The sequence below is a fragment of the Prorops nasuta genome, unplaced genomic scaffold (assembly GCF_024137725.1).
Source record: "Prorops nasuta isolate Cenicafe-Biocafe unplaced genomic scaffold, Cenicafe_Pnas_1.2 PNAS00015, whole genome shotgun sequence".
Lineage (NCBI taxonomy): Eukaryota > Metazoa > Arthropoda > Insecta > Hymenoptera > Bethylidae > Prorops > Prorops nasuta.
In genome coordinates, this window is record NW_027116812.1 from 6,207,975 (window position 1) to 6,221,053 (window position 13,079).

The window sequence follows — 13,079 nt, forward strand, 5'->3', positions numbered from 1 at the left end:
CAGTAATATTTATATTTTTCGTTTACAACATAAGCGATCGTAACTGGTAGAAAAAATGGGTAAAATGAATGTAGGCACTCCGGTGGTACAAATGTTACATATATAAATATAATACAATAAAAAACAGCGAATAAACTGTACGTCTTAGATTATCTTGCATATTTTCTACGAAGTTTTGAATTGTTTCATTTTAAAACTGCGCAACATACCTGAAAATATATACCTCGATTTATTTACATATATCGACTATTGCATTAGGTACAGTCTATTCGTTTTTCTGTGAAATTGGGAATGCTATGTACAATGTTCATCACTACTAACAAGTTTCGATCTCTACTTTAATGAAAACTGGAGTACTCTATAAGCCACTGTAGAGTTTCTTACAAATTATTTTACAAACTACATTTGCAATAACTTAGTCAGCCAAACTTAAATTATTCAAATCTTTAATCATAACCGTTGCCACTTTAATTTCAACGCAACGTTCCGTAAAGCTTTCTAACCTATTCATTAAAAAATAAAATAAAAAGGAAACCAAACAGAGAAAACGAAAGTATGTAGAATATTCATTACATAAATCGGCTAACAAGCTTTTTCTGGAAAAGTTGCAAAAAGTGGCTTAACGGATGAGACTAGTTTCCACTCTAACCATTACCGACGAACGGTAGTGGATGGCCCAACGTAACACACAATTTTCTTTCAACCTTAAAAAGAGACTGGGAAAAGCTAGTACGAGAATAGCCGAGAAAATATTTCCAAATCACAGATAGTAGATGCTCCCCTCACATAGCCTCTATGTATAATGCATTGTAGAGCATTCCATTTTAAAGAATCAGCTGAAATATTCTAAATAATATTAAATTCAATAAATATTTAGCTTAAAATACATTACGTAAAATATTAAATTCTATCCTTCCTGACCTCTTCTTTTCTTAATAATAAACAATTTTTTTCAAATTAATTTTCCATAAAATTTTACACACACACTTTAGAATTATTTAAAAATTATTTCAGCAGATCTTTTACAACTGGAGCACGCTATATATATCCAATGGCATTCTCGTACAAGACTTTTATAAACTAACATATTATATGGCACAATATAATTCACTGAATTCTTACATAGCGTACAGAATTCACTATGTACAATTTAAAGGAAATGTTTTAAAAGGTTTAAATTAATCTAAGTAAATAATACAAATCGAACGATGTATTATACATAATCGCGACTGCCGATAGCTGCCTAGAAGAGCGCACAGAGTTCTATTATAATTAACGAAAAAACCATATATACAATTCCTATATAAAAATTTAATTTCAACATTTGTACGAATTTCTTTAATCCACTGCTCGATGCTAATTTGAATATCAAGTTTTTAAAAGGTAATACCATACTGTTTTTCGGCATAATAATTCTATAACGTATGATTCAAATACGGATTTCGATATTAAAACGTATATCTACTAGATGGTCCCTAATAAGGAAGATACTTGGAATATCTGTCGGCGAAATTGGATCGTTTGGCTTGGCAAAAATGCTATCCGTACCTTTCGCAAGGAATTATTACGTAATAGCCAGATTTAGGGTCATAGTCGCAGGGGGAGAAAACGCAGAGTTTCTGGAGTCAGCAAGATCGAAGGGTTTTTTGGGATCGTGAAATCTTCCAAGATGTTCTGGGTTTGGTGATATAACCGAGGTTCTAATCACCATTCTCTTCAGCATTTCTTGCTCCTTCGGTTCTACAGCTTTCACACCCTGATGACAATGGTCGTTCGGTGAATCGTGCGTCGTGGTTCCCTGGCAAGAGCGTTTGGGATGCGAGGCTTCGGCTTCCTCGGTGGATTTCGTGTGTCTGATGATGGCTGAAAACGCCGATGACGACGTTCTCTGTTCTCCAGAAGCAGCTAAACGTGGAACGATCACGCTCGTCGGAGAAGCTGTGACACAAGGAGTCTGCAATCTGCCAGTGGATGCAGCAGGAGAGACACTCGTTGATGAGCTGGTCTTCAAGGCTGCTGGAGTTGTCAAAGTTGTTTGGGACTTTTGTTCAACCGATTCGCTCTTCTCCGTGGAGGTTCGATGATGAGCACGCATACAGGATGACTCCTCGTGTTTGTACAGATAGGATTTCAGCGCGAAAGCTTTGCCACAACGACCACACACGTGTGGCTTCGTGTTCGAATGTGTCTGAATGTGGGCACGAAGATTCGACTTATCGGCGAACGCTTTGTTGCAAATGGTACATTTGAAGGGCTTCTCTCCTAAAAATCATTAAAAACATCAGTGATCGAGTGATGATTCGACTGTAAAGTTTCAAACACCGATTCTCTTACTGGAAGAGTCGAGGATCTGGTTTACCTGTGTGGGTTCGTATGTGACCTTGGAGAAGCCAGGGTCTGGAGAAGCACTTGCCACAGTAATGGCACTTGCAGCCCTGATTGTGCGTCCTGACGTGCATACTAAAAGCCGGCATGCTGACGTAGACCTTATCGCAATGGGGACACCTCCTAGCTTTTTTGTCTCCCAAAGATCGATGAGTTTGTCGGTGTCTCGCCAAGTTAGAAGAGGTTGAGTATCGCTTTCCACAGTCTGGGCACTCGTGGTCCTCGTTGTCCTCGGATTTAGCGTTCTCCAAAGTCACTCTTCTGCTGTGAGAAACCACACTAGGTGTTTGAACGACTGCTTGTTCCTCGATCCTGCAATAAGAATTTCGTTCAAATCTGCAAAAGTTGATTGGATATTTTTCACTATCTCCTATGGTCATTGTGCATGTACCTTGTGTCCTCGTAAGTGGATCCTCGAAGACGGGACGATGATTCTTGCGAACGGTGAGGATGATGATGACGATGATGAGGATTCAGTCGAACTTCCAATACTTCTCTTTCTGGGTGGCTCTCCAGCACCTCTCTCTCGCTCTCGATTCGTTCCAAAAAATACCTGGTCTTCTCCCCTAAAGTTTGCTCGTCTGTGAACTCCGCTGGGTGACCTTGAAAAGGGGTGGATTTTGATCTTGGCAGCTGCCTGTTGCATTTTTCGGATATCTCGCTGCATTTTGGTGAAACCGGTCGTTGGTATAGCAAACTAGCTGGATGAATCAGTGTACCAGCTGCTGCGGCAAGACTCACTTCAGCTAGTTTTGTCAGATTATAAAGTTCTTCCGGACATTCCGAGGAGGTCTCGCTGCCGCATTCGCTAGCACCGTCCGATGTTGGATGACTTCCGCTATATTCTGGCAGTCTTACGCCTCTTTCCGGACTGTATCCTGCAAAATAAGAAGCCAATAATAATATTATTATTTTATTATATAAATATAATACATATGTCTGTACAATGGTTCATCGACGGTGACCAACAAATTTCAGGTTAACTATAGAAACTTGGAGCCGCTCAACATAGAACTTTTCACGATTCGAAGGCCTCTTGGCAATGTTCCAAAATATTCTTCTTACTGATTCTAAGATACGATTTATATCAATCATATCATTATCGGAAAGATTTACTAAAATAAATCCAACAGAACCGATTGGTTTCAGTTCTTATGCCAAGGTACCATATGATTAATCGTTAAATAGATATTTTTCCTCGTTTCATAATTTTCGTACGATTATTATTATTATTTTTATTATTATAACTCGGAAAGCGTACAGGGTCTTAGAAGGTATTGGCTGATCCGTTTTTAGGGAGAACGGAAATAGAGTCTGGTATTTTCTGGCTTCTCGGCGCTTCTTTCTCCGTTCCTCATTATACATGTGTGTTCATTCCAACACTCGTATAGTTCGGGATTAGAGGGGTTGACGGCACCGCGACGTCTTCACGTACCAGACGTTCCCTATTCTTCAATTTGCTCGACCTCATACTTCAACCATCCCAAAACAAACGAATTCTTAATTATCCAACCCATTTTCATATAAAAATCGTCAGTCTGGTAAATTTGTATTATTACACGCAACAATCGCAAGTGAAAATAAAAAAAATCCTATCAATTTCTAAATTTTTAATGTTCTGCCACACACACTTTTTTAATACTAATAAAATTGATCTGCAAATAAATATAATTAAAAATACTGAGGATGAAGTTTATACCTCTGACAGAAGTGTCGTATTCTTCTTCCGTGCCATTATACCGACGATGAGTGATGAGGAAGGCCCGTGGCATTTTAGTAGCAAATCTTAGATCTGCTCGCACCCCTTATAGAGTTCAGATGGCAAAACGCATGCCCTGGTTCACCGATGAATCTTTCAATCACTGCAATCTTCACGCTGACTCCTCTAAACGTAAAATTTTCCACCAACAGTTTTTTCACTTTTGATCACAGATCACAGAATTCTTGTTGTCACGTTTTGATTGGTTTTATATCACTGAAGTTAGTGAGAAAATTGGGTAAGATTTTTGGAAACACTTTTGAAATGCGTGAATGCAGCGATGTTTAAAAAGCAGAAGAGACACACAGCTGAAGAGCCGGTGTCTCGTTCGAGGGGTGCGTTCGGCTCGTAAGTTTCGGGCGTAATAGTTGGTCGGCTAAGATTCAGGGCTACATATAGCAGCGTAGCCTCCCTCTTGGTCTCCCTTCCCCTTCTTCCTTCTTCTTCTTCTTCGTCTTCGTCTTCTTCTGCTTCTACCACCTCCTGTTTGTCTTGCTCCTCAGCTGCCTTCGTATTCGTACTCGAAACTCGCATTCGTGCCGACCCCCCTGTACACGCACTACCCGTTAAAACAGGGTTCTACGTGCTATAAACTTTCTTCCATTCTCGTTTACGCTCATTATTGCTTCCCCTTGTACCAGAGCTACACTTGTACCTTACACACTTACCTCAATGATGATGTTACAATTTAATACCATTACTTTGATTTTTGTAACGTGTAGGTAGATTTTTATTCTTCTTTCACTGTTATTACTTTTATTGTAAAATGTGTTGTAAGAAAATATCTTAATAATTGATAAAAGAGAGACTTAAATTTAATTTGTTAAGGTCATTAAAAATGTGACAGATTAATTATTAAATTAATCAATATACATTTTTGAGAAACCCTTCTGTGTAGTACTACTTGTTAAAATGTAGGGCTCTAAGTGCTGTAAATTTTCTTCCATTATCGTTTACAGTCATTATTGTCTTCCAACTCTATTGGAACTGTACTTATTGTTCTTCGCACTTTTTAATCAGTGAAAATAACGCAAATGCTTTGATTATTTGCAATATGCACGCATTCTTATGTTATTATTTCTCCGTTTGTTAATTTACTAAATGAGACTTTTTGCGTTTTGGAATAATTTTATATAACAATCACCTTATCGTTTCAATGTTAAATAAAATTCAACCCAATATTGGTATTAGTCTAAAGATTTAAATATATTTTGTGCAAAACTCAGTAGAGATTTGATGTTAATCACTGCAGAATCAGTGGAGAGGAGTATTCGAGAGACATCCTTGAAGGATATCTGAGGTAAATAAAATAAGTTGATAGTTTACTTACGAACTGTTTCCTGTCTGCGAAGGAAATGTTTTCTTTTCTTGGTAGTATACATAGAGGGGCCTCCCTACCCATCCAGTGTATAGGGTCTCGTGGCCTTTGGTGGCACGTGCTTGTTAACGATGAGGCCAGAAAAGGGAAATGGCAGACGTTCGAAAACTCGTAGCATCCGTGATTCATCGGAGTTTCGGGATGAGTTAAGTTGAAAAATTATCATTCGTGGACCGGAAGAGACTTGAAAAACTTGGTTGAGTCAGTCATTGTCAAGATTCCAAATTCTTTCATCTATTTTTGTCGAACGGAGGTGGATTATTGCAATTCTTCAGCAGTTAAATTGTGCAGAAAGTCAACCTTTAAAAGGTTGTAGCTTTAATAGCTGCTTTTACAACTCTGACAACTTGTTTGGTTGTTTGTCTGCCAAATTGAATGACGGACCTTCGAGCTTTGCAAAGTGCCAAGGCGTTTCGAACAATCATAATCAGAATGACATTTAATTTTCTAATTCAGAAAAATCTCCAATCGATATTACTATAAGCAATCTATGTTTTACGTTAGATTACACAATCATTTTAATTAGTTTTTTATTTCTTCGATTGATTGGAAATGAGAAAAAATAGAAGCCTTTTATTTATTCCGTGGAATTTTTTAATTGAATAAAGTGGTTCATTTTTATACTGTAGAAAATATAGTTATTCATGGAAGTCTTAAAAGCCTTTGATGGTGGGTAAGCAAGTGGCTGGAAAAATTATGTTTATTCACACGAAAAGAGTGTAAGAAAGTAAAAGCAGACGGGTGAGTATGGCGAGCGGAGCTTTTTGGTCGACGATTGAATGAATGCCACGCGAGTTAGTCAGCGTCGCGGTGCTAAATTCGGCGGACGCCTGGCGTCGTGCCAGCAGAACCACCCAGCGCACCAACCTGCTTCTTCTTACCACTAAGCAACGTTCACCGACCAACGATGCCTGTATATTTGCTATTTTCTCGCATACCACCTTCCACCAATTCCACGCAACATTATTTCACCTCCAATTTTCTATTCCAACGACTCCCTGTGAACCACTCTCGCTTTCGGTTAAACCCCACAATAACCCAATTCAAAGAACAACTCGATTAAACCACGAGGACAAATTCTAAAAAATGAATTTATAAAATTAATGTGAAAAATATCACACATTTTAGAAGCTTTTGAGATTTACGAAAAATTTATTCACACATCTCACTTCTATCTCGCCGCTTTACATATTCCAAATGGCTGCGTTTATCGGTAAAAAAAAGAGCGCAACAGGTGTCGAGCTTCTCGAAGAAATAAGCTGGCATAAATATCAAAGGAGAGATCAAGTATGATAGTATACTATATAGATGGTGACTGTTAAAGGGATTTTTGTCGCTTTCGATGGAGAAAGTGAAGATGATGAGATTTGAAAGTTTTACGAGTAAAAGTTTCGTCAATAACAATGTATAGGTTTCTGGTATATTATCGCAAGAGATCGAGACTTACGAACTTGTTATCGTCCCAACTATAAAGCTGTTACTTTCTTTATTTGGATCGAAGGGTAATAAAACGAAGAAATGCATGTGTGATCCTTAATTCTGGAGCGTCGTTTACCGAGCTGGTTCCTATCAAGTTTACCGAACAGGTGTTCCACGCATGTAATCGAGCTATCGACGCCGTGGTCGAAAATAAAATTTGTCTGACGCAACCGCGAAAATCGTCGGCCGTCGACGACGCCGCAACGCCGAACGACGCATCTTACAGGTGCCTGGGATTCCTTCTAAACAAACACCATTTGTTCAAAAAAAAACACCGCTCCGTATCTACTGCCAAAGAAAATTACAAAATAAAATAATAACACCTGTCAATGTAACTTTTATTAATAAAGTGTACAAATATTTTGCAAAATCTTCTCACGAATCATGAATCGAAAAGATGAATAAGAAATCGCTATATGAATTATTTTGAGGCTGAAGACGCACTTTGATCCTATAATCGCCAGCGTGAATTGCCTCGTGTCTCTGATCTTGATGAGATTTTGGCAAACGACTCATCCTACAGGTGCCCGAAGGTGTTTGCGTCGTAAAGTCTCGCGTAAAGTATTTTCGGTTTTCTTGGAGTCTTTCCAGGTGCGGATGCGAAGGAGCAGTAGGGAGAGAGGATGTGGATCTGCAAAGTAGCGAGGACAAAATTTATAACGCGACCACGTGTTGCACTCGTATAGGTGTACGAAATCTATTAAAGATCTAGCTATAATTAAAAACGTCAGAAGTTTAATTATTTATAAACGCGCGAAGAGGAATCTGGAGAAAAACGAAGGTTTCTTTGGATATATGAAATAAAATTAGTTAGTGATGTCGAAAGAGTATCGAGCCAGGAAACGGGGATGTTTTTGCTGCAATTCCGGCACGAGCTGATGACGAAGGAACAGTCATTAAAGATAATCTCGGATGTCTTGATTGCGTAGTTAAAAATAAACCAATCCCAATTACGTGCTCCTCTAACCTTTCGATGGAAATGAGCACTCTTCGCATTCCTTTTCTCCTATTTTGGAAATGAGTATTATTTCGACAAATTTGTCGAACTGTCCAAAGGACATATTTAGTCCTTCCTTCGATTTTAAAGGAAAATAATATAATTTATTTATTCGTCCACTTTGATATAAATATTTCTCATTGACTAAATTTGTAAGAATTTAACTTTTTACGATCTCGCATTTAAAGCTATGGTCTGGCTGGAAGGTTGGCATTAAAGTATAATAATGTATGATATAAAATACGATTGGTTTTATTTAGCCAAGAGGCATTTGATCGTATTACAGTGAAAAGAGTTGTAAAATTATGAGATATGGGATATTAAGGTTTTAACGCGTGGTAGAGTCTCGCGGATGACCGTGGAATAGACGAGAGGTGGTTTACCCGTAGGAGGCGACAGCTGCACGGAGACTCGGACCCGAAAATAGCATGGCAACCCCATGCCGTGGTCGTGGTCGTGTCCGGACTCGGTACAGGCTTCCACCCACCGGATTGCCTTTTAAATAGCGATCGTGTGCTTTATCCCTTTTTTTCCCCAAAACAACGAACAAAAAAGCAAGGACCTACCGACTACACGCGCGTAACGCCCTATTTTCTTAATTATATAAAAAAACCAGGCGTTTCCGGATAATTTTCGAAAAACACCCTTCATTGACAGCTTTTCATGCTAATCGAACGGAAAATTCAAGTTTCGACACTTTAAATTCTGGTCTTCATTTTTATTAAATGTGTGTGTATTGGTGGTAATTAGCTTTTAACAAAACCAATTAAATAAAATTTAATTATTCTGTATTTTTATAAAGATTCCCCTGTTTAAATAAATAATTTGATTTACCAAACTATTCTCGTCACGTCCTACATTTTTAAATATAAAGCACCAGGTGTTATCCGAATAATTTACGAAAAACGATTTTCAGCCTATACATAGGAAGATTTTCGTGCGAATCGAATGTAAAATTTGTCGAGTTGATTTTGACGAGAGGCTATATTGTGGTCTGGTATATAAGAGACAAGAAAATTAAGGGAGTGGGGAAGGATTTTGGCGTAGGTCCAGAGGGGATGCGTCGCTGTCTGGGTGTATTCGAGTTTACTTGCTCTTCTATTAGATGAGTCTGGAGTGCAACGACACTGGAATGTCGCTTCACCTTCAATTCGACTATTTTGGGAATATCGCCGAATTTCCTCTCTCTCTCTCTCTCTCTCTCTTTTCAGCTTAGTCTCTGGATAGCTTGGGTCCAAATTACTTCTTGCTGTATGAAGAGGGTAAGAAGCTGTTTTCGTTCCTCTCAGACATTTTTTCGTGTAAAGTGGAGAACAACAAGATTGTAGTAGCGAGGTAGGAGAGAGAGAGGGAAGGGGGAAATTGAAAAATAGTAAAGGAAAAACATCGACCCCGGAACGACCCTTAATTTAGTTCTGAGTGCAAAAGGTTAAGATCGAGGGTGGAGACGCATCTTTGTAGGATCCCTTATGAGACTTGTCGAGGGGGACACACGGGACGAGTCGTACGCGTTGGCTCGTGTTTAGGGAGACTGCCTAGTGCCTTCGGCTGGTGGGGATCGAGCCGAGAGAGACAGTTCCTTCCGGAGATAACCCCCATTTTCCCCTTATTTCCTCCCACGTTTACTCTGTCCATTGCTTCTCTTACTTTGATACGATCCAACACTCTTCGCTCTTCATAAACTTTTATAATTCCTAATGTAAATGTTAAAAGAAAAGATTAAAAATTTGGTCAATGCTTTGGGCATTTATATTGGTTTTAGTTTTTAATTTTAAACTTTTTTCATGGTTCTATTGATGAGTTGAAGAGTGCTAATGCTTTACGATTGCAAGATCGATGTAATATAGGACCGATGCTGTTCAAGTTGATAATATATCAATGGAATACGTCGTAATGCATTGCATATATAGTATTATAGCTTTTAGCATGTGCTATATAACTGTAATAAAAGTGTAATTTTTAATAATGTATTATTAACCATGCAAGAAAATAAATATCTTGTCGATATTGGAGAAGAAGAGATAAAGCCAATTAACCCGCGACTGAACGAAGTGAAAATATTAATTAAGATGGAAAGTAAGGTGATTTAATACGTCAGGATCGAAGATCGAGAAGGGCGAGGGCGAAACAAAAGAACAGTGCGACGTGGAAAAAAGTGTGCCGAGTTTAATTGCGAGCTTGTCAGGCTGCGGAACGAACTGGCTTTGCAGGTGGCGTGCACACATTTTAAAATAGGGCGCAGGCTGAAGCACGTGCTTGCGTTTCGCGAAATCTTTTGAGAAACGGCGGCTGATCAGCTGGCGAGCGAAAAAGGATAAAAACCGTGGGTGATGGATGCTGGTGCGGAAAGCAGGATAGAAGGGGCGGAGGGATTCCTTGTTCAGAGCGAGCACCCGCATCCTGTAGGCCCTCTGCTGGCTGCGGTGCTTTCGTAAAAACCGGCACATCGGTTTCCATTGAAAAGCGCGAGTCACAGAGCTCATTCACAAGCTTCACGACGAAACTCTACACTCGGCTGGCTGGACCGTCTGCGATCTTGATGAACGCTACCGTGCGCGCATAACTCACCAACCCCTTCCCCATGCACGATCCACTCTTTTGCCTTAGAGAAGTCTCGTCCTTTACAAATGATAACCGCTTGAAAAAATTCCATTTTCACAAATAAGCACGATTCGATAGAAACTGTAGCAAAATTCAATCGGAAAGAATATTGAACCTTTTAATATTTTAAGAAAGATATATAATAAAGTAAGAAGCGGATGATATAAGTCATTCTCAAAAGATGTGACGGTAGGATGGTATTTATGGAAAATTAATTTTTAGAAATAAACATAGCTCGATAAGAATTATGCTAAAATGCAGTTATAAACTAGTTTAAACTTCCAATTTTATATATGTTAAAAGTGTAAAGAAAGTCATTGATTAAGGAAATTTTAAAAGTGTTCCGATTTTTATTGAAAATTCATTTTCATAAATAAGTATAATTCGATAGAAATTGCACCAAAAGACCCAATAGGATAGGACTTTAAACTTGCTGTGTTTCAAGGCAGGTATACTATAATAGAGCAAGAAGCAGATGACAAAAGTCGTAGTTAAAAGACATTCTAACAGCGACTCGGTTTTTATTGAAAAGACCAAGTTACGGGGTCGCATTCACGAGGGTCACGAGGAAATTCTACACTGGGCCGTCTGGGATCTTGATCAGGAGGAGCGAGGAAGTAGGGGAATGGGCCAGCTTTGCTTAGATGTCTCGTAGACTCGAATTGAGATAAATTTTTTTCCTCCCCCCATCATGGAACAAGGTGTTTTATAACAGAGGCACTCTTGGCCTAGGTCGGTTAAGAGTTGAAAAAAAATCCTGGATTTAACGGTTCACCATGAACCCTGCAAGAATTCAACCACAATCTCATTAGTCCCAATCATTCAAATGATTTACAACGAATAAAACGACTCGTCGAGTTTTATTTATAGCGTTTAGGTGTCCATGGAATATCTTGGAACAAAAAAGGGGAAGGATCATGCAAAAGAGAGCTGCAGCATTCTGAAAATATCTTTTAGCGACGTCGGAGATTGCTGGTTACTCATCGAAAATCTTGGGAATGTTGATGAGCTCCGTTTGCTCTTTGAGCTTTCGTGTATATGAGAGGATGAGTGATTTAAAAGCACGAACGATTTCAGGGGACCTTGAGGAAATTCGTTTTGTGCTCGATGATGGAAGAAGCAGTGGATGCATGTGATGGGTGGTTTTTGGTACGAGGGTTGACCAACGCGACGTGTTGCTACACAGGGAGATTCGCTTCATCCTGTTGCTGCCAGCTCGTCCTGCAGGAGGCGGGGGCGGGAGCTAAAGCAAACGAAAAGGAAGTGGCCGAGACGAGGGATCGGAGGTCATGATCCTGAAGGATCCACATTCAAACTCTCCCTGTCACTATTGTAACGCCTGAAATGAAAGACCTCGAATATATAATTAATAAAAAAAATCTCTCTTCTCTCTTTAATATCTCTGAATATCAAAATTAGTACAAAGAGAGATGGAAAAAATCTCGTTTTTTTCCATCTCTGCTCCAAAGACCTTCCGCAGAATTGAATAAGATTTAAAAAAATTCTGACAAATTTTTCTCAAGTTTATTTTAATAGAGAGTTTATCGTCGATATTTAAAAGACGATTATAAGTAAAATATTCCTGTTTCAACATTGGGAGATACATTGGACAGGGACAGGAGGACAGAGGAGAGGATGAAAAAATTTGATGCTGGATTGGTTTTTGGGTGGATACGAGGGAAAGAAGGTCGCAGGGGGTAATGATGAGAGGAGAGGCGGGAGGAAGACGACGAAAAGTAGGAAAAAGGGGGAGAGAGAGAGGGAGAGAGGGAGCACGAAGCGGCGAGCGACAAGCGGCACGCGACCGCCACGCGCCCTTTTCTTCCGTCTCTCTTCTTTCTTCCTCCTGGTTGCGAGATCCCTTCGACACGCACACGACACGCACGCGATGCGTACACGCGGTCTCCCAACAACTACTTGCGTCAGGGGGAAGGGGGGAGGTTCTGCTTCTCCTAAGCTGCTGTTGCTGCTCCTGCTGCTGGCTGCTGCTTATACATTGCTACGCCTGCTGTTCTGCCATATGATCCGCCTGCAACCGGATCTCCACAAGCAATTATTAAGAAATCCCTCCAAACTATTAATCTTTCCTACAAATTATCCACTCTCTTCGAATAAAAATGTACCATTGAATTTCTAATTAACCAACACGTTAGGATTGCTTATATTTACTTAAGGAATGTTTTCCATGATGCAGTAATTATTAATAATCTGATTTAAAATGTATGCACTCAATCTCCTCAATCTGGATAGAAATATTAAAAGCTATAAGCTGGTGTAAAATAATATTTGTATTTATTTCTATCATATATATGGAAGAATATTTTTCATAGCGGAGCCTAAAGTTATTTTGGAAGCTTATATGGGTCGACTTTGGTTGAATAGAAAGTTAACGGTGGCGGTAAAGCTGAAAGATGAATTATCGGGTTCAGTATACGATTATATCCATTCAACCTCTTCTCTTTCTAGTGGCTCATTGAGGA

At 39.2% G+C, this 13,079-nt stretch overlaps 1 protein-coding gene across 1 annotated transcript; it reads right to left on the reverse strand.

The window, feature by feature from the left end:
* On the reverse strand, positions 1 to 4,495 carry LOC136778885 (uncharacterized). The gene is made up of 4 exons (XM_066736045.1): positions 4,085 to 4,495; positions 2,777 to 3,263; positions 2,360 to 2,697; positions 1 to 2,262 (listed from the first exon to the last, which is right to left on the reverse strand). The coding sequence occupies exons 1-4, from the start codon at positions 4,155 to 4,157 to the stop codon at positions 1,565 to 1,567; spliced, it is 1,596 nt and encodes a 531-aa protein (XP_066592142.1). The 5' UTR covers positions 4,158 to 4,495; the 3' UTR covers positions 1 to 1,564.
* Positions 4,496 to 13,079: the final 8,584 nt, after the last annotated feature.